The sequence below is a fragment of the Oryctolagus cuniculus genome, chromosome X, assembly GCF_964237555.1.
Source record: "Oryctolagus cuniculus chromosome X, mOryCun1.1, whole genome shotgun sequence".
Lineage (NCBI taxonomy): Eukaryota > Metazoa > Chordata > Mammalia > Lagomorpha > Leporidae > Oryctolagus > Oryctolagus cuniculus.
Genome location: NC_091453.1, coordinates 2,904,413 through 2,926,324, shown reverse-complemented (window position 1 = coordinate 2,926,324; position 21,912 = coordinate 2,904,413). Strand labels below are relative to the sequence as shown.

Below are 21,912 nucleotides of genomic sequence, written 5' to 3'. Positions count from 1 at the left end.
GAGTGAACCAGCAGATGGAAGAATTCTCTCTCTCTCTGCCTCTGCCTCTCTGTAACTCTGCATTTCAAATAAATAAATAAATCTTTTTAAAAAAATATTTATTTTCATGGACTTGAATGGCAGAGCCACAGAAAATTTTTTTCCTATGCATATAGACACGCAACACATGCCTTTTATTTGTTTATTTATTTTTATTTTTAAAGATTTATTTACTTGAGAGGCAGATACAGATAAAGTGAGAGACAGAGAGAGAGGTCTTACACCCACTGGGTTACTCCCCAATTGGCTGCAACAGCCAGAGCTGAGCTGATCTGAAGCCAGGAGCCAGGAGCTTCTTCTGGGTCTCCCACATGGGTGCAGGGCTTTCCCAGGCCATAGCAGAGAGCTGGATCTGAAGTGCAGCAGCTGGGACTCGAACCAGTGCCCATATAGGATGGTGGCACTGCAAGCAGCGGCTTTACTTGCTACACCACAGCGCCGGCCCCCATACCTTTTAGAAGAAAAAATGTAATAATCTAAAAAAATACTTTTCTAACGTTTTTATATGAACTTTCTCTCAAGTCTAATGTAGAACTCTGACATTTTTTAAGCTATCAACAAAATCCTTTATCCAAAGGAAATCACACTGAAACCCAGAGGAACACATTGATTCAGTTTCCGGTATAGACTCTGGTACTTGGCTTTTCCCTGCCAAGCAGGCTTCAGCCACTCTCAGAAGCTACAGTGTTAATCTGAAGAGCTATGACTCAGCTCCTCATTTGCATAACCATGGTGAACTGCATGCAATATACTTTCAAGTTAAAAGTCCTAGGTTTTCTTTAAATGTATTAATTCCAAAGAAAGAGACTTTTCTTTACACATTTGACTGAAAGAATTGCTGCAAGCACTGAAGTTCGGCTTACCTTCCCCCTCCTTTTTCCTGGAGTGGCAGTTGCATGGCATTGTTTTCTGCACTTAGGTTGCTGATATGCTTGTGTTTCTTTTCAGAGCACATAAGCCTTTTACTAGATTTTTGTGGAGGGAAGTAAATGTGAGTATTCACCAAGTTTTGAAGCGTTAGTATATACAGTGCTTGTATCTGTGTGCTTACCAGTGGAGCATGAGCTTTCCCAGCACTTAGATTCCCCCATCTTGTTTCTTTTGAACCATGACACAGTTTTTTTTTCTTCTGGTTGTTTCTTAAAGTTTTACTATTTGTAATTTCTCAAACTATGTATTTGAAGCTTTTGTACAGTTATGTGAGATTTCTGACCTTTTGGGACTTGATTTCTCTGCTTAACATATTGGTGAGATTCTTAGACTAACTCACACTCTGGGCCTGTTTCTGGGCCTTACTCTTCTCCAGGATATTTATACCACGCACACTGTAATTGTAATTCCATTCTGTTGATGGACACTTGGGTTGGGTGCAGCCTGAGGTCACTGGAACACCACTCTTCTGAGCCTTCTTGTGTTCTTAGTTACACACGCCATAGGATATATTTATCTTCCACTTACTAAGTAATGCTATGTCTTTCATCAGTGGTTATGCCATTTTGTACTCCCTGAGAGATACTGCAGGTTAAAGAGACATAGATTTTCTTTTCTTTTTTTAAATTATTTATTTATTTATTTATTTTTGGACAGGCAGAGTGGACAGTGAGAGAGAGAGACAGAGAGAAAGGTCTTCCTTTGCCGTTGGTTCACCCTCCAATGGCCGCCGCGGCCGGCGCGCTGCAGCCGGCGCACCGCGCTGATCCGATGGCAGGAGCCAGGTACTTATCCTGGTCTCCCATGGGGTGCAGGGCCCAAGCACTTGGGCCATCCTCCACTGCACTCCCTGGCCACAGCAGAGAGCTGGCCTGGAAGAGGGGCAACCGGGACAGAATCCGGTGCCTTGACTGGGACTAGAACCCGGTGTGCCGGCGCCGCAAGGTGGAGGATTAGCCTAGTGAGCCACGGCACCGGCCGAGACATAGATTTTCAAGTTTTCATTTAAGTAATGCCAGTTTTGGCTTTTTCCCAAAGAGATTATGCCAGTGTACACTCCTGTCAGCGCATATCAACATTCCTGTTGTTTCACATGCTTACTAACTCTTGCTATTTTTAGATTTTTAATTTTTTTAACCATCTGTTGGGTATGAAATCCATCTCAAAGTATTTGCATACAATTCTCTTTTATGTATAAGCCATCATTCTTTCAAATCAAGATTCTGGTGTAGGACATGTGGGTAATTTCCAATTTTTCTATGTTGCAATCAAAGCAATGCTTGTCCAATTACTTCCTTAGAATAAATTCTAAGGGTAGAAATGCTACATTAAGGGTTCCCCACATTTAAAATTTTGATCTATATTACCCAACTGCTGTTTGGAAAGATTTCACAATTTTACATTCCCATCTACAGTGTTTGCATGCCGTTCTCCCTGAATGCCTGTGAAAAGTAGGTATTTAAAACAAAATCTAAATGATGCATGCACTTAATTTTAGAAGTCAAATTACTTACAGACCATTGGCCTGCCCTTCCCAGGAACTGTCATTTTCTACTCTTAGCAGTTTCATCTGTTTGCTTCTATATGTGTTTCATCTGTTTGCTTCTATATCTCATAATAATATACTTGTGCACCATTCCCTGGGGATTTTAAATTGTAGATTCTGATAGAGGTGGCCCACCCTTTTTCCTCCGTGCCCAGAATTCCTGAGCCTTTGCTAGCCTCTGACGCATGAAAATATTCTTGCCATCACTTGGCAGCTGTTTTCTGCTCTCCTGTTTTTGTCATCAGGAATTTAACATAATTGAGTGGGGAGTGGGGATGAATGCATATATTTAATCTGCTGCATTCAATCTGAAAGTTCAAGATAGTGTACATTTCAAGAACAAAGCCCACTTGAAAATAGAACTAAAATAGTATCCCTTTTGCAAGGACCCCTCTAAAATAGGGGAACGTTTTAGACAAGGGATGGACCTTAAAAACAGGTCCTACAGCTCTTTCCACTTTACTAATGAAAAGCGTCTTGCAAAGTTCCCCGATTTTCTCTCAGGCTTTCCCAAGCCCTGCAGCTCTTAATCCTGGTGGCTCACTAGGGTGATACAGGAGTTAACAATCCTGACCCTCAGAGCTACACCAGGGCCCACTAACTCAGCATCTATGAGGTGAGGCCCAGGCATCAGTGGCACCTGGGCTCCCCAGGTGGTTCCACTGTGCCACAGAGGTTGAGAATGACCACTTCTGGCCAGGAGATTCATCAGTTGAGCCCATTTCTAAAAGCATGCTAATGGGGACATTAAGAGGTCCATCACGTTGGCAGGCTCACTTGGCTAATCCTCTGCCTGCGGCGCCGGCCCACCGGGTTCTAGTCCCGGTTGGGGCACCGGATTCTGTCGCGGTTGCCCCTCTTCCAGTCCAGCTCTCTGCTGTGGCCCGGGACTGCAGTGGAGGATGGCCCAAGTGCTTGGGCCCTGCACCTCATGGGAGACCAGGAGGAAGAACCTGGCTCCTGGATTCGGATCAGCGCAGCATGCCGGCCATAGCAACCATTTGGGGGGTGAACCAATGGAAAGGAAGACCTTTCTCTCTGTCTCTCTCTCTAACTCTGCCTGTCAAAAACAAAACAAACAAAAAAAAACAGAGGTCCATCAACTGCTGTGCTTGATTCTGTAATTTTGTATGTTGTCCCAGTGTGGATAGCGTCTATTCTCATGCCTCAATTTCATTCACATGCATCCTGTTAATCAAAATAAAGAACACTGACACTACCACCCACATTCTGGTTATTACCCTTATTCCAGTGTGGACACTGTAGCTGTCGCCCAAATCCTCCATTACGATGAATTGATCTACTACCTTTATTAGGTCATGGGAGCTGGTTAACCTCACTGAGTTTCAGTTCTAGCCAGCAGAAAGCACAGTTCCTGCTCACCATGGTTGTCAGGAAAGAACCAGATAGATCACTATGAAACCAAACCCCCATAATATAAAAGCTGGACCCAGCCTCTTGTCTTTCTCCCTTAGCCCAAGGTGTCCTTGCCTGCCTCTTATCAAAAGGAATTCACTGACTTGAGGGAGTGATCCAGCTGGCCTTACAAGGTTCTAATCACCAGACTCAAGGAGTCATTTGCTTCTCCCATAGATAAGAACCTTGATGGCCAGTGTTGTCCTGGGGTGATTTGTGTAGGGGAATTCCAGGTCTGGGCACAATGGAACTGCCAGCTTCACATAACCTGCAGATCAACTGAAGCCCACCTGGCTACCATAAATTCCCTAAGGAGTACAGCATCACTGACCAATCAAAGGAAGGTCATGAGCTCCCTGACCAACCAGGAACTTGCATCCTGGGAATTAACCAATAGCTGCTTGGCTCCTTGCTCTGCAATGAATACCTACTTTCTTCTACCACCCCAATGTCAGCGATTGGCTTTCTGCTTGTCAGGCGAGTGGACCAGTTTAGGGGTTCTACAGCAATGCCTCCAGCCAGCTTGGGGTGATGTTCGGCAACAACTATATGAGTGTGCTCAAAAGTTCATGGAGAAATTGAATTAAAACATAAACTCACTTTGGTAAAAAGTTTTTTCATAATAAGCATTTTTCATGAACTTTTAAAAAGATTTATTTATTTGAAAGACAAAGTGATACCGAGACAGGAAGAGGTGAGAAAGAGAGAGCACATGTATGCAAGATCTTCCATCTGCTGGTTTACTTCCAAAATACTCGCAACAGCCAGGCTGGGCTAGGCCAAAGGCAGGAGTCAGGAACCCAAGTACTTGGGCCATCATCTTCTGCTTCCCAGGTGCTTTGGCAGGAAGCTCGATGGGAAGTGGAGGTGGGACTTGATCCCAAGCACTCTGATATGGGATGTGGGTGTCCAAAGCAGTGGCTTAACCAGCTGGGCCAGGACACTGGCCCCGAGACGAGATGCTTCATCTTAAAACACTGTGAGTGCGAGCCCAATTGCTGCCTTACCTCTGGAAAAATAAGCTTCTCTAGCTGAACTTTTTCAAAATTTTATCAATTTTGACTTCTCAGTTTGCATAAAACCACTTTCTCTAGTAGGGGATTCTGATGCTGTGACTGCGGAAGTTACAGTTGGAAGCATGGTGGACTCAGCTGAGGATTTACCTGCTTGGCCACAAGCTGCTGCCACCACAAATAAACGGATAGTTACTTCTCGGGTAACACTGACTCCATGCCCTGAGAACAGCTGCCTCTGGCCCCATGCCACAGCAGCTTTTAAACTATCGCAGTTATTTTGTCTCATGAATATAAATACAGCATCCTCTAGGGCCCTCCAGGCACATCAGCCCTCCCACGTCTCCTAGTAGCCAGAAGACAGCGTATCAATGATGTCAAGTGGTTCTCAGAGAGCCTCTCTCTGTGTCTTGTGGCAGTGGGCACTTTCCCTAGAACGGTGCGCCATGCCACCCAAGATGAGCTCAGTCTCGTTGGCAATGTATGAGATTAGAAAAGCGAGTTCAGCAAGATTCTCCCTCCTCCTCCTGGAAAGCTGGGTCCTCTTCATTTTGCCAGTGGGGAAAAGGGAGCCAGCGGGAGACAAGGAGCATACCCTGAGAGGAGACACCAGAGCCACCAACTTTGAACCCACTGCTGTCCAAGGGCAGGGAGTGGAGGGGAGAAGGGAAAGCAACCGAAACCTTAGCTGCCAGGAAAGAATATTAGACCAGCACAGCCCAACCTGTGAGGCTCATTCTCATTCCTGTGGGGGTGGGGGTGGGCGGTGGCGGAGACTATGCATTTCTAGTAAACTCTCAGGGCAGAGCCCACAATGCTGGTTCCTAGGCCACACCCTAAATAGTGAGGTTTAATCCTTGCAGAGTGACAAAATATGCTAGTATTTAAGTATTTTTTAAATCCATGCTTTTATGCTTAATGCATCTTGTTGGCTAATCACCAGGCACATAGTAAATACTGAGAGATTTCCCACCAAATGTGGTTATAAGTTATTTTGCCCTCTAAAGGAATAACACTTCAGCTACCTGTGTAATTTACTAAAGCAAAAAAAATTTTACTCCTTTAAAAACAAGGGTTTATTTATTTATTTGAAAGGCAGAGTAGCAGAGAAAGAGGGAGAGGAAGAGGGAATTCTTCCATGTACTGGTTCATTCCCCAAATGCCCAGAACAGCTGGGATTGGGCCAGGCTGAAGGCAGGAGGCTGGAACTCTATCCTGGTCTCCCACATGGATGGCAGGGGCCCAAGAGCTCAAGCCATCATCTGCTCCTGCCCAGGCGCATCAGCAGGGAGCTGAATCAGAAGCAGGGTAGCCAGGACTCGAATTGGCCCTCCCACCTGGTACACCGGTATCCCAAAGCAGCAGCATAACCTGCTGCACTGCAAACGTGCTTCCCAACATTTTGCTCCTTGATGAAGCCATAAAAGTATAGCACAACCGTATTCTCTGCTCTGTACGGGATCTCCCTTTACCCTTTATCTTCATGAACGAATACACAATTAGGTTACTTTTAAATAATAAGAGGATCATGTAAAATTGATAGTAACAACCATAACAGACTTCTAGTGCCACTTTAGGTTTTTTTTCCTCCTTTCTCTAAAAACTTTGCTTTTCTGTATTTATTTAACATTAATAAGCATTTTAGTGCAGACACTAGGAGCCAGCCACTGTCACCTCCTGATCTCCTTACATGTTGGATATTTTAGCTGCTTAAAAACATTTCTTTTCTTCCAGCAAACTCTACTATGAAAAAGAAAACATAAAACGTTTGCCCTCAGGAGCATATTTCAGAAGTTGCCGCTTAGTCCCGAACTCCACCTCAGTAATAACAAGTAGTGGTAACACAAGTGGGCATCTTTTGATAATGGGGCCAGAAGTTTCACAGAACACAGGAGCTGGCTGCTCTGATGTAACCTGAGTGACAACAGCTGAGGCGGTCCAGCTCATTCCTGGGCACGGACACAAGAGTAGCGCTTGGACCCAGCCCAGTTCTCTCCCTGACCAGTTCTCTCTTTGCTAGAGGACCATAGGCTCATTTTTATGGGGCCAAGAATATAAATATGTACATTTTTCTTATAAAGAAACATCTTAATTCTTTTCCCCTTTATGAAATAAAGGCTCCTTGGAAAATCAAAAATTTGAGAAGCAAATGCTAAAATAATCACTCTCTGAACATATGCCTGCTGGTGTAGCAAAATACATGTAGAATTAATAAGGTTCCCAGAAGTTGTACTCAAAGGAATGCAATTTTATAAAGACTGACAGTTTAATTAAGATAAGTTAGAACATTTATATGTGGTGACAATTACAACAAGAACAGAGTTTAAGGTAGACAGCCTGAAGATTATTAGTACAAAAAGGATGGAAGGTCCCCACACTTTATTTGTGGAATAGTAGAAAGAAAAGAAAAGAAAAGAAAAGAAAAGAAAAGAAAAGAAAAGAAAAGAAAAGGAAGGAAGGAAAGAAAAGGCCTCAGTATGTTTGCACAGCATTTTGTCATGTCAAATTGTGTAGATGTTTATATCATTAAAAACCAACTTATTGTATCTTTTGGCTTCCAGATGGAATTTTACAAAATACCTAGCAAGAAAAAAGTTCTGAAAGTGCTTCTTTTTAAATTCTTTGGTATAATTTGGTCATTTTCATAATAATCAATCTATTTAAGTACTTTAACATTCATGAATTAATGAAAATGCAAGGAGGAGTACAAAATGTTTAGAAAACCGGGACTGTAAAATAAATTAGATTATTGACCTCATGGAAAACAACTCTAATTTTACTTGTGTTTCTGTGGCAAAGATATTCATACCACCCTTAAAGAACAGCTATTACTTGATTTATAATTAAAGAAATGTGACATAATATATTCCTTTTTCATTACTAGAATAACTGTTCTATATACGCTTTTAAAAGTAGAATAGGCAAGTTTCAACTTGAGAAAGAATAATTCTGAATTTCACAAAGTTTTACTCCATGCCTTCTGATTCAGTGAGTGTCAACATCTACAATTTTAATGTCAGTTGGTAGACTGTTAAGGATCACTCAGTTACTTCAGGAAACATTAGTTTTCCTCTTGAAGCATTTTTTCTATCTCCTTATCCCAGTTTTCATCTCGCTTCTCTGATTCTGTCACCACTTCGTATTCCTGAAGTTCTTGCTGTAGCTCCTTTTCCCAGTCTGCAGAATCCTCTAAAAGAGACAAAGGAGAGGGAAAAGAAAGGTTCTCCCCGAACTCATAAAGCTGGTGTCAACAATTCAGTCAACTTCAACGACCACAATAATTTTTAAAATCCCAGGCTTCATTCCTGTGTGTGCTCAGAAAGGAACAAATTTTCACAGTGACCAAGGAGAAATATAATTAGAAAGAGGAACTTGTTAATGTAGAAGCAAAGGTATCAGCTGTCATCAATGAATTTTGGCTATTATTTTGCTTTACCTAGACCTCTGCTTTTCCCTTGATTTATATGGATAGTTGATAACTGGCTGCAAATCACTTTTTACCACCACCAGGGATGATGATGGCAGCCAAAACAGTGGATGTTTATCGGGCCCTTACCAAGCTGGGCGCCGACCTAACTGCTTTCTATGTGTCACTCTTTTTATCCTCAGAACAAGCCATGGAGAAGATAGCACTGGGACCCCCATCTTATACATGGGCAAATGGAAGCCTAGAGAGATTAGATGACAAGCTTAAGTGAGTTGCCCAAGAGCACACCTTTTTAAAAAAATAATTTTTTTCAATGTTGTATTTATTTGAGAGGCAGAGTGATGGGGTGAGGTGGGTGGGGTGGGGGGAGTTCCCATTCACTGGTTCACTACCCAAATGCCCGCAACAACCAGGGCTAAACGAGGATGAAGCCAGGAGCCAGGAACCCAAGCACTTGAGCCAGCATCTACTGCCTCCCAGGTGCATTAGCATGAAGCTCGATCAGAAGCAGAGGCAAGAATCGATCCCAGGCACTCTCGCTTAACATGGTGTGGCATGACACCTGCTCTAAGATTACACCTCTTAACAGCGACAGACGCACAGAGGGAAGCAGATCTGCAGCTTCCACAGCCTGTGTTCACCCACCACACTGAGAAAGAGCCTGTCTCCCTAGAGTGGCAACAGACACCAGGATCTGACGTCGGGCAATCCCTAGCCAAAGCCTGGGCTCTCCCATGATGCTCCACCTGGAGCTCTTGCATAGGTCTTCCAAGCTGAGACTCAATGGTACAACTTACATGTGCATGAGTGTGTATGCATAGGGTAAGGCATCTGCTATGCAGTGATATAAAACAGTGAGAAAACAAACTAGCTCCTGAAAAAAAGGAGAGCTAAAATTCATTTTAATCGTTTAAAAATAAACTTAGCTGTAAAGAAAGCAAAAATAAGATGCTTTCATTTTTCTGCAACAGTGACCTCAAGGGAAAAGGTGTTGTGTGTTGCACAGGAAAGCACTGATTCCACAAGCATTTATCAGGTGCTTGGTGAGTACTAAGCCCCGTGTTAGGTGTCTCAGAGACACAGAAACACAAAGTGCAACTGTGCTTGCGGCGCTTATAATTGAGCTGGGGAGCCAAGACATATAAGAGAACGTTAAGTGGTCCAAATTAGAGCTCCGCCAGAAATTCAGAGAAAAGGACAGCAGCTCCCCCAGCCCGGAGCTCCTGCCAGTTTCCCGTGGGGCCTCTGTACGAGGGTTGACACTAGTCCAAAGGGAACCACTGCAAAGCTGGCCCTAGCTCTCCCTCCCTCCCTCCTTCCATAGTGGCCAGCAGCCTTCTCAGAAACCAGCCAGGGTGGGAGGGGTCTCAGGGTCTAAACAGCCCAGGTTTTCACTTTGCCTCCCTCCTGCTTCCTTCTCAGTTCCCTCCTCCAGAGTTCCTCCACAGCATGCCCACAGGGTTCAGGTTCACCTTTGGAGGCTACTTTCCTAGCTGGCACCCTGCACAACTGTGGGGACAGCGGCTTCCTGAGTGCAATGCAGGTCTGAGATGATTAACCCAATCTTTTGCTTTTGCTCTAGTAACTTGTCCCAGTGCTCCACCCACCCAGTTCTTTTTAAAATTAGTTTTTCAGGGCCAGTGCTGTGGCATAGCAGGTTAAGCTGCTGCCTGCGACGCCAGCACCCTATATGGGCACTGGTTCGAATACCAGCTACTCTACTTCTAATTCACCTTCCTGCTAATGCACCTGGAAAAGCAGCAGAAGATATTCCAAGTATTTGGGACCCTGCCACCCACATGGGAGACCTGAAGAAGTTCCTGGCTCCTGGCTTCAGTCGGGCCCAGCACCAGCTGTTGAGGCCATTTAGGGGGTGAACCAGCTGATGGAAGATGTCTCTGTCTCTAACTCTGACTTTCAAATAAATAAATCTTAAAAAAAGAAAATAGTTTTCAAAGGCAGCTTGTTTCTTCTCAGAAGTGATGCTCTTTTTGCCCACAGCAGCCAGGCAAAGAAGCTCCCATAAACATGTGTGCAGCTAAACAGAATGGTAGGGCTTCCAGCAGAAGACTGGAGGGCAGCATCTCTGCTTGCACCTCCTTCCTGGCCACATGATCTTGATGCTGAGCTGCATTGGGCAAATCACTTAACATCTCTGAGTCTCAGTGGGTTTCACCAGAGGAACTCGAAGATCAAAACAGACTCCCAAGCCCTTTGAGCTGCTTCTGTGAGTTTTTAAGACAGAGAAAGAGACACGAGATCTGGTCATGTTTGTTAGCTCTACCTTCTAGTGGAAAACAGAGGATCAATTTTTGTGCAACATTTACAAGATATTTTTGTACACTGTACAAGATATTTTGTATGTTTCCACAGTCAACTTTGGAATTGGGGAAAATAACAGTTTGTTTTGGTTTTTTACCTTCTAATACAGCTGTCTCCTCTTCCTTTTTGTCAAGCACAAGTTGCTCCATTTCTTTCCTTAAATCTTCCTGATTTAAGTTACAGGCATCGAAGGCATCACTGACAAATTCAGAAACTCCTGGGCTAGTAGAAATTTCCTCCTCATCCTGAAATGCAACAAGAGCTTTTAAAATGCCTTTCTCAGCAACATTTTTGTGCTAGAACTCTTGCTTACAGTGGTCTCACAATTTAAGGCAGCTTAATTTTCATTTTCTCTTGCTGCTAGCTCCAAGACAATGATCACTGCTCTACAACCTTCTAACTTGCACAGTTGCTTGGTAACTAACTGCGTTACCACCTGAGGCTATTATTCTCAGTCAGTTTGGATAGTTCAACCATCCTCTCTCATCCCTAAGGAGCTCATCTAGCATTATCGATGCCAGTAATTCGCTCAGTGGAAAGGTCCTTGGCTAGTTACAAGCACCAGACAGTTTGTCTCAAAACAGATTAAGACCCATGTTCCTAAGTAGTTTTAAGAGGTATCATGGTTAACACAGTTACTTCCTTGCCAAACATCAACTACTAGGTACAATATAAAACTGCATTACCTCTTGAGTTTTCAGCTGAGATTTGATTACAACAGGTGGAGTTTTGGGCCGTACTGCCTCTAAGAAGTGAGAATAAAATAGACAGAATAAAATAATTGCTTGGGTCAGTTCTGAATATGTACTAGAATAAGAGCTAAGATAGCTACAAAAATGATGATACTAAATAATTTTCAGAAATGAGCTTTTAGGTTATGCTTTCAGCTTTTCTCACGTTAATGCAAGAAACAGTCATGTCAAACTATCTCAACCTCTTACTTTTGGGGATATTTTTAACCTATCATCCTGTTGAATGCTCCTTATATAAAACATCCAGCAGGAAAACATATTTGACTTCAATGCTAGCAAAATGCACCAAAGAACAGTTCTGCTCTTCCAGGATTATAAGAATTAAATTATTCCTCAAGTATCCCTGTTGTCATGAACGCTAAAAAGCACAAAAGATGCAATGCCCAGTCACAGCTGCCACCTCTTTTCTCAAGGGCCTCCTTTTCATCCCAGTAACCTTCCTAAATAGACAGGCTTAACTGAGTAGTCAGTCTCTGAAGTCCATTTTGTTAACTAGGTTGTATTTGGTAAAAGGGCATTTTACAGTAAAATCAATATATTCTAAAGAACGATAGGCAATTGGGATGAATATTAATATCTACAGGTTTGCCTAGTGATCAGGATGCCGGTTAACATGCCTGCATCTCATATTGGAATACTAGGCCTGAAAGCTGGCACCACTTTGATTCCTGCTGCCTTCACAGCAGACCCTTGGAGGCAGAGTTGATGGTCCAAATGATTGAGTTCCTGCGCCCGTGCAGGAGACCTGGATTCAGTACCTGGATTCAATTCCCGGATCCCAGCTCTGGCTCAGTTCAGTCCCAGTCACTTGTGGGTATTTAGGGGGTAAACCAGTGCATAGGACTGTGTATGTATATGTGTGTATGTCTCTCATCTTTCTCTCAAATAAACAAGCAAAAATATTTTAAAGTTTGTAGAAAAAACAGAATTAAAAGATAAGTTTATTTTAGCATAAAAATTGTTTTGAAATCCATGCATAGTTTTTTCATAATACACATTTTTCATGAACTGTAACAAGATTTCTTGTATATACAAAAGGGTACATCTTAACGTAGATCAATTTCATTCAGTTTCCCTGATCTTAAATGCAGTGTCGGATACTTTCCCAGTTGTCTGTACAACCTGTACTTGATTGAGGCCATGCTGTTTTGCTCAATCATTACAAATTCCATTACAAAAGTGCGCTCATTTCTGGTGGGATAATTGTGCAACTGTCATTAGTGTCTTTACATACACAGCAGGTACACACTCAAAATTACAACTGTGACACTAAATACACTTCTTTTTTTTTAATGACTATCACAGGAATCAAATAGCTGCTAATATTATAGAAACCCTGCCCCACAACTAGGGTACAGTGTCACTAGAAAGGGTTAGATACCAGCCCCGAGCTGGCTGCTGCTCCCTTGAACAGGAGGCAGCATCACTCTGCTCTACAGACTATGCATACCAGGGAAACACCAGGCTGCATGAAAGACCAAGACACAAAGAGAACAAGGTGGACTGACCCAGAGTGGAGCACAGGAGGTGTCAAGAGGCTCATGGGAAAGGGAAAGGAAGAGTTGTGGGCAAGATGGCTGCTTTGAGGGAGAAAAAAGAGGAAAAAATGCCAAAGGAAAGAGGAAAGGAAATGAGATAGCAAAGGGAAGGCAAGCTTGGGGAAGGCATCCATGACCTGGGTCAGATATTTTCTGGAAAGAAAATCATTTTGCCAGAAGATGATGACATTTCTTGTACATTTCTGGTACATACAAGATGACAAGCTCATTAAAATCACTAAGATACGCATTTTTAAAAGAGTATTTTAAACTTGTATTTCCCAGAGTGATGTGTCCTGCCCCAAAAGTACCTGTCAGAGGCAGATCAGCGTTGGCGCCACTGTTCTTCCCCTCCTTTGCCACGGCCTGCTGCTGGGCGGCGAGGGCAGTGAGCTGGGCCGACTGCTTAATCAGGGACACACGGTAGAAGTAGTTTCTCCAAAACACCTCTTCCTTCAGGCTGCAACACAGACAGAAGCACCCACGTAAGAGTGTGTGCATACAAGTCCACCCAGAGCCCACTTGTCAGAGGGGACAACCAGCATGGATAGTTCAAACTTTCAAACCCAACCAAGGGGCAAAGGAGTTGCCCATTGCTGAACAACAGTAGCCACAGACAGTCCCTGAAGGCAGAAGAAAGCCCAGCCTTGCTTGGGATTTCGATGGTTAACAACACTGCCCGTGGCACTGTTGTGAAAAACTACCCTGGGGGACTGCAAGCAGAGGCAGGACTCCACCCACCATCCGCTGTTACCTAGAGGATTAAATGCTTTCAAGCAGTGAGAAGGAAGCATCGTGGGTGTTGTTCCTTGTGAAAGGAAATACTTGGCAGCCTACTAATAAGTGGCAACTGGTAAGAGTTAGCAATGAGGTGGGAGACAGTTGAGAAAAAGACCAAAGTGCAGTTCAGCCTGAGAGAACTGTTTGGGGTTCCCAAATGTGGCTGCATGTTAGAATTGCCTGGTGTGTGGTGCTGGTGCCCACCTGGGGTAACGAAGTGTCCACACAGCGGGCAGCCTGGAATGGATAGTGAGAATTGAGCAGGGAGAAAAGGGTATCTGAGGAGAGGGGTGGGTAGTGACAAAAATGGGAAACTGGTTACATGCAGGGGGCTTGATTGCATAAGGTAGTGGGAAACGGGTTTCTCACTGTGAAAGGAGTTAAAATCATGGAAAGGGAGGGCCTGCATTGTGGCGTAGCGGGTAAAGCTGCCACCTGTGATACTGGCATGCATGTGGCTGCTGGTTCGAGTCCCAGCTGCTCCACTTCTGGTCCAGCTCCCTGCTAATGTGCCTGGTAAAACAGCAAAAGATGGCCCAAGTGTTTGGTCCTCTGCCACCTACATGGGAGACCTGGATGAAGCTCCTGGCTCTTGGCTTTGGCCTGGCCCAGCTCTGGCTACTGCAGCCACTTGGGGAGTGAACTAGTGGATAGAAGATCTGTCTCTCCTCTCACTGTAATTCTTTCAAATAAATAAATCATTGAAAAAAAAATCACGGATAGGGGAAAATTAGAAGGGCCCTCCCAGGGTATCACTGTGAACCATGGTTTTTATTCCATTTAGTTATAAACGGACACATGCAAATTCCCTAGCTGCATCCTTGGACAAGGTGAGTAGTAGTGACACCCCAATAGCAATGAGCACACATGGCACCCAGATCTTGCTTCCTAAATAGCACTGCCCAGCTTCCTGGGTAAATAGCCAATTCTGGGGCTAGAACAGAGAAAGAACAAAACGAGCCTGGTTTATCTTGTGCCAGAAAGCAAGAAAACACCCAAAGAATGATGGGAATGAGTTAAAAGGACGGAGGAGTCAGCTTCCACGGGCTCTGCACCGGCCACATTGGTGATAATTTGAGCATCAAAATAAATAACGATAGCAACAGATTATAACTCACTGTATGTATAACATAGGACCATGAGTCCATACAGATAAGAAATTCATGAATACGTTAAAGGTTTGATGAGGAACAGAATATGGACAGTGTCAAAGTGCCTCCCTACAAAATGCTGCTTATTTTCAAAAAGGAAAAGAATAAGTTCACGGATACCAGTGTCAAGTGAGCACACTGGGAACAGGAATGGAACAAGTAGTAGCGTGTGTCACCTGGGAGGATGCAATGGACTGAGGGAAGCAGACGAGACGAAAACTAAGTGCAAGCTGTGAGTCTGACTACACTCTTTTGCCGAAAAAGATGTTGGGACACACGGAAAAATCTGCCTAGGACCTAAGAATTGGCGGGCAACACTGTGTGAAAGATGCTTCCACGTGCGGATGGTCATGCTGTAGCTATGTAGAGAATATATACGCGAGCACTGGTGGTGATGGGGAATCAGGTCTCAGAGGATTCAGAAGAGAGTTCCTTCTGTTGTACTTCCAACCTTCCTGTAAGCTTGTGATTGTTTCACAATAATTACAATGGGAAAAAATTGACGACTATGCTCACCTCACAGCAACTGAATTAAAACCTCTAGGATGGAAGATGAAATGAGTTACCACAAACACAAAAAGTACACAAGTACATAAACACATATCCTCCAAACCAAGGATATCCCAGCAATGGCTTTGGTGAGCTGCAGGGTGTGTGGTTAGGATTTTGCTTGCTTTTCATTTTTGCTTATTTGCCTGGAGGATCATTCCTTTGTTTCTTTTTAAAGTTCACTTATTTATTTGAAACACAGAGTGACAGAGAGAAAAGGAAAGAGAAAATTACTTCCATCTACTGTTTTACTCAATGTCTGCAACAATGAGGGCTGGGCCAAGCTGAAGTGGGCAGCCAGGAGCTCCCTTAGGTGCCAGGGGCCCAAGTACTTAAGCCATCGTATGCTGCCTCCTAGGCTGCTGATCAGCAGGAAGCTGGACTGGAAGTGGAGATAGGACTTGATCATAGGCACTCCAATATGGGATGTGGGCGTCCCAAGCAGAGGCTTAAATCAGCGCACCACAACACCAGCCTCAACTTGTTCATTTTTAAAAACGTTTTTCTGCAAGTAGAAATGACCACAGGCTGGAGGAATGCCTCTTTCCTTCCTGGTATATGAGAAGAGATCCAAGTTTTTTAACATGGGTAGAAAATCGAGGAAGAAAGTATGCCAGAAAAACACACTTCAAAGGGGTTAGAAGCAAATCAGTGAAAACTAACAAAACGCACAGGATTGTGAATCAGGACAGGGCTTGCCTTACAGGAAATGTGAGAACACATTTGTGAATGGTGAAGCGAGGCCAGGGAGCTAGCCTTTCATGTGACAAAGGCAAAATCTAAGATCATCTGCACAAGCTAGGCCATGTAACAAGAAGGAATTTGCTGCTAGATATCACTCATCTGTTCTTTTCTTACTTCCACTCTCATTTCCTGAGTGCCACATACATCAGGTACTAACCTAGGTTCTTGTGCAACTCTGGAGAAGAACCACAGCTCAGATGACAACTAAAGGCTCTGAGAGGGGCGGGTAGGTTAGGCTGCTGCTCGGGATGCTGGCATCCCACACTGGCATGCTGGTTCAAGTCCTGGCTGGTCTGCTTCAGATCCAACTCGCTGTTAAAGCAGTGGGAAATGGCTCAAGTACTTGGGCTCCTGCCACCCACATGGGAGACCTGCATGGAGTTCCAGGCTTCTGGCTTCAGCTTGGAACAGCCTTGGCTATTGCAGCCATTTGGGGAGTGAACCAGCAGATGAAAGATCTATTTCTGTCTCTTGCACTATCTCTGTCACTCTGCTTTCAAATAAAAGTACATAAATCTTTAAAAAAAAACAATAAAGGTTCTGAGAAGTCCTTTGATGAAGAAATCCCTGGAGCACATCAACTCCAACATTTACACATTAACAGACTGCTTTAAGGCACTGGTATCCTGTGAAAACCCTCTGAGAAACACTGAGCTCAGTTACAGCCTGAGGCTGGAGAGGACTTGCGATTTTCCCTAGTGCTGGCAGCCCAAGGGGCTTGAGGATGCCTGTGACACACCAGCAGGGCCTTTCTTGGTCCTGATATCAGGCTGTCAGGGGGCAGTGCTAACGTTCTAAAGCGTTCTCAATGAATGATGGATTCTGTTCTGAAGTATCTCAAATGATCAAAATTGTATGTGTGTCAGTGAGGAGAAGTCCAGAAGTGCTATAATTTGCATGTGATGGCTCACTTTTGGTTTTATTATGGAAATTTTCAACACAACAAAAGTGGAGAGAGTAGAACAATATACTCCATGTACCAGTGACCTAGCTTCCACAATTACCTGCATTTCCTATCATGTTCTGTGTACTCCCCTCTCTCACATACTTTTCTTTGGTGAGCTTTGGAATAATTTAAGGCAAATGCCAGACATCATATCCTTTCATCCATAAATACTTCAGGAAGCATTTTTTTAAAAGATTTATTTAATTTTTGAAAGGCGAAGTGACAGAGACACAGAGAACAAGCAAGCGACCTCAATCTTCCATCTGCTGTTCACTCCCCAAATGGTTCCAAAAGCTAGCGATGGGCCAGGCTGAAGCCAAGAACAAGGAAATTGATCCGGGTCTCCCATATGGGTGACGGGGACCTAAGCACTTGGGCCATCTTTCACTGCTTTCCCAGGCACATTAGTAGGAAGCTGGAAAGGACTCCAACTGGCGCTCTGATATGGGATACAGGTGTCCCAGGAGGCAGCTTGGCTCACTGGGCCAAACCCTCAACCCCTTCAGGAAACACTGGCAACAGAGAAGGGCTTACAGAGGATAAAAATGAGGAGCAGGCATTTAGCCCAGCAAAGATACCCACATCCACAATGGCGTGTCTGGGTTTACTTCCTGCTTCTGGTCCAGCTCAGGCTTTGTGGGCATTTGGGGAGTAAACCAACAGATGGGAGCTCTGTCTCTTTCTCTCTGCCTCGCAATTTTTTTTGAAAACAAAAACAAAACTCCATAATTTCTAAATTATCCTCAACAAAATTAGCAATAGGAAACTGGAATTAAAGTACTTGACGGGAAGCTGACTTAGCCTGTGACAAATTATAAACACTAAGCACTAAATAGCAATTCTCCAAAGCTTTCCAAAACCTAAACTTTCTGTCAGCATAGGGGAGGGGAGGTAGGTCTAGAACTGTCAAGAACCGCCGGCGCCGTGGCTCACTAGGCTAATCCTCCACCTTGCGGCGCCGGCACACCGGGTTCTAGTCCCGGTCGGGGCGCCGGATTCTGTCCCGGTTGCCCCTCTTCCAGGCCAGCTCTCTGCTATGGCCAGGGAGTGCAGTGGAGGATGGCCCAGGTGCTTGGGCCCTGCACCCCATGGGAGACCAGGAAAAAGCACCTGGCTCCTGGCTCCTGCCATCGGATCAGCGCGGTGCGCCGGCTGCAGCGGCGGCCATTGGAGGGTGAACCAACGGCAAGGGAAGACCTGTCTCTCTCTCTCACTGTCCACTCTGCCTATCAAAAAAATAAATAAATTAAAAAAAAAAAAAAAAAAGAACTGTCAAGAACCAAAATGATGGATTTTACCTGACTGCTATGGTCGCCCCAGGCCGCAGGCCCCAGCAATTCAGGGCCTCAAGATGGTCCTTCGAGTGGCAGTCAGAACAGGGAGCTCAGCATGTAGCCCAGTGTTACTGGCAGGGTCTCCAAGTCAACGGAGCCTGCAGGTATGAAGGCCACCTGGACCCCAGAGCTGTGGCGTTCTTCCTTTAGAACCTATTACTCAAAATAGGCACAACCTCTAAGTCTGAGATGAAAGAGCTTCAACAAGTTTTGGGCACACACACACACACACACACAAATACATAAACTGTTCATGTTGGCATGGTGGTGTACCAGGTTTAGGTGCTGTTTCCAATGTTGGCACCGCATATTGGAGCACAAGTTGGAGTCCTGGCTACCCTGCTTCTCATTCAGCTCCCTGGTAATGTACCTGGGGAAGCAGCAGAAAATGGCCTAAGTGCTTGGGCCTCTGCTACCCACGTGAGAGACTGGGATGGAGCACCAGGCTCCTGGTTTCCGCCTGGTCCAGACCTGATTGTTGTGGCCATTTGGGGAGTGACTCAGATGGAAGATTTCTTTCTGGGTCTTTTCCTCTCTTTCTGTCACTCTGCCTTTCAAATAAGTACATAAATAAACAAATCTTTTTTAAAAAGTCCATTACTAGGATGTTGTGAGCATATGCAGAAACAGATTAGATGGTTCTTCTTATGTATCCTTAATGCAAAATAGGTATTTTAGACACAATCTAAAAAAATATGTAAATAAGATTTTAGTCATAAAACGTATACTCTTCTTTTGGGAGAGTTATGGAGGGTTGTAGAAATTCATCATTAGGGGCCAGCACTGTGGCATACTGGGTAAAGTTGCTGCCTGAAGTGCCAGCATCCCATATATGTGCCGGTTCCAGTCCTGGCTGCTCCACTTCCGATCCAGCTCTCTGCTGTGGCCTGGGAAAGCAGTAGAAGATGGCTCAAGTCCTTGGGCCCCTGCACCTGCGTGGGAGATCTGGAGGAGGCTCCTGCTCCTGGCTTCAGATTGGCCCAGCTCTGGCCGTTGAGGTCATTTGGGGAGTGAACCAGTGGATGGAAGACTGCTCTCTCTAACTCTGCCTCTCAAATAAATAAATAAATCTTAAAAAAAATTTCATCACTCACAGGGAGCAGAGTTGCACTACAAAGAATAAAAATAAAGAAAAGATTCTATATAGCCATTTCTCCAAGTCTGGAAGAACATTTCCAAAGTGGTGTCCTCACACAGACAAAGACTTGTGCTGCTGTGGGTATGAACCAAAGAGCCAAGAAATGTTTACTAAGATCCCTATGTAGCCAGCTACACACAGCAGGGCAGACACACACATGTCTGTGCTCCCTCTGAAAATACTTCGGAAATAACAGAGAAGGAATTACAAAGATAAATCCTGTAAGGACAAAAGACTGGGCGTGGGAGAGACAAACAGGAATGTACTTTATTGATCAGAGACAGGGGCCTTGAGCTATCTGCAGGAGGGGCAGCTGGCAAGAAGCAGGCCTGCTTTTCGGGTGGAAGTGCAGAGAGACCGTGGAGTGGGATGCAGCCAGATCCTCTGGAGGCCAGGACTGCTGCAGGCTGGGCTGCACATAGGAGGAGTGGAGCCAGCTCTGGACTCTATCCTGTCCTTCCCATGAAGCACAGAGACGGCTCACTAATTGGGACAGCAGGTGCAGCTGAGGCTGCGGGGGCAACATTGTACTGAAGCCACAGGGGCCAGGGGAAAGTCTGCATGTTCCCTGATGACAAGCCAAGCTCTTGTCACTGTCCTGCCTGCAGCCTGCCAGGAAGTTGAGGAGTCCTCTCAGGGGAAGCTACTTGCATACAGCCTTCTAAGACTCCCCAGTCTCAAAGGCCTGTTCCAGTAGAGAGTGGCCAAGCATCCTTTCAAGACAATGCTATTAATGTGCCAGGACAGGTACAGACAGCCTATGAACCATAAGAGCCCAAAACCCCTATGAACATTCCAGAAAAATGGCCGAGAAAAAAATAGGTCACGAAAACTCATGTCCTTGGGGAACCCTAAGACCCTGTCTCTGTGTAACAAAGGTTAAGAGTGCTAAGAAAAAGGGAATATTCCCGGGATAAGAATGCTGATTGCAGCCGGCGCCGCGGCTCACTAGGCTAATTCTCCGCCTTGCAGCGCTGGCACACCGGGTTCTAGTCCCGGTCGGGGTGCCAGATTCTGTCCCGGTTGCCCCTCTTCCAGGCCAGCTCTCTGCTGTGGCCAGGGAGGGCAGTGGAGGATGGCCCAGGTGCTTGGGCCCTGCACCCCATGGGAGACCAGGATAAGTACCTGGCTCCTGCCATCGGATCAGCGCGGTGCGCCAGCCACGGCGGCCATTGGAGGGTGAACCAACGGCTAATGGAAGACCTTTTTCTCTGTCTCTCTCTCTCACTGTCCACTCTGTGAAAAAAAAAATGCTGATTGCAAAAATGAGACAGATTTTCAATACAAGGGACTGGACTGGAAAAGATTAGGGAGAGTGGAGGGAGGGGCACACAGCCCAAAGTCAAGCATGCAGCCAGAGGAAGGGCGCCCTCTGTTGGCAGAGTCATTACAAAAAGCCACAGGAGACTTTAGGTGTGCACTGGACAGAGGGGAACTTTTGCAGAGGAAAAACCACCTGCTGGAAGGGCAGGGCCTCAGTGGGAAATGTCGTCAGCTTGGAAAAACGGTCCTGTCTCTTTCCAGAAAGACAAAGGTCCTGATGGGCCTTGTAGACCTGGATTTTAACTTGGTCATGTTTGTTGTTTTAGGAGGAAAATGTGTTCTACCTTATAACTGGGACAAAAGAGAATTTCCCATCTCCACCTCAAAGTCTTGGGGCTGCTTTTATGAGCAGACAGATGCTCTGAGAGCACTCGGGCCCCTCCCAGAGTCTTCTCTGACACTGTGCACCTGGCTGAGGCCACCAGGAAGGGGAGCGCGCACTGCATAAGCAGCGCCCTGCAGCTTGAGAAAACAGTGCTCACAGTTTTGGGACAAGGGCAAATCTCATCTTGCTCAGCAGCTCGTCCTCTTGCAGCATGACCAGGGCAACAGGGTACATCTGATCAAAGTCGAAATTAAACTGCACACCGGCTGGCGGGTCACGAAGGAAATTCCTCTTGTCCTTTGATGAGAAAGGAGACAAACATGGGGGAAAACCACAAAAGGCAATGAATAAGTAACAGTGTATGGTGGGCTGGCCACCTACTGAATTCCCCGTAAAGCCTTTGATGGGCTACCCTTAACCTATCATGGAAGACAGACTGGTGAACTGGTCCTTCCTCCTATTTCCTAACACTCTCATCTGGACAGACCACTTGGGAGGCCAGGAAATGCCAGCATGCAGCTGGCTGAAATCACATTTTGACATCGTACATACATGTCTGTTTTGGTGGGCACCTTTAGTTATGTGCAAGCTACTGTAAATCCTTTTAGAAACAATTGAGCCGGCGCCGTGGCTCAATAG

The 21,912-nt window shown here is 45.1% G+C and overlaps 2 protein-coding genes across 3 annotated transcripts in view; one reads left to right on the top strand and one right to left on the bottom strand.

Moving 5' to 3' along the window:
* Nucleotides 1-21,912, top strand: part of CTPS2 (CTP synthase 2) — a 196,245-nt gene that overhangs the window by 17,839 nt on the left and 156,494 nt on the right. The window lies entirely within an intron of this gene.
* Nucleotides 6,006-21,912, bottom strand: part of SYAP1 (synapse associated protein 1) — a 38,571-nt gene continuing 22,664 nt past the window's right edge. Inside the window, exons 5-9 of the mRNA XM_002719916.5 lie at nucleotides 21,431-21,570; nucleotides 13,295-13,443; nucleotides 11,380-11,438; nucleotides 10,791-10,938; nucleotides 6,006-8,133 (exon numbers count right to left, since the gene is read on the bottom strand). Coding sequence (XP_002719962.1) covers nucleotides 8,006-8,133; nucleotides 10,791-10,938; nucleotides 11,380-11,438; nucleotides 13,295-13,443; nucleotides 21,431-21,570 — 624 coding nt within the window. The 3' untranslated portion in view covers nucleotides 6,006-8,005. The remainder of the gene's footprint in view (nucleotides 8,134-10,790; nucleotides 10,939-11,379; nucleotides 11,439-13,294; nucleotides 13,444-21,430; nucleotides 21,571-21,912) is intronic.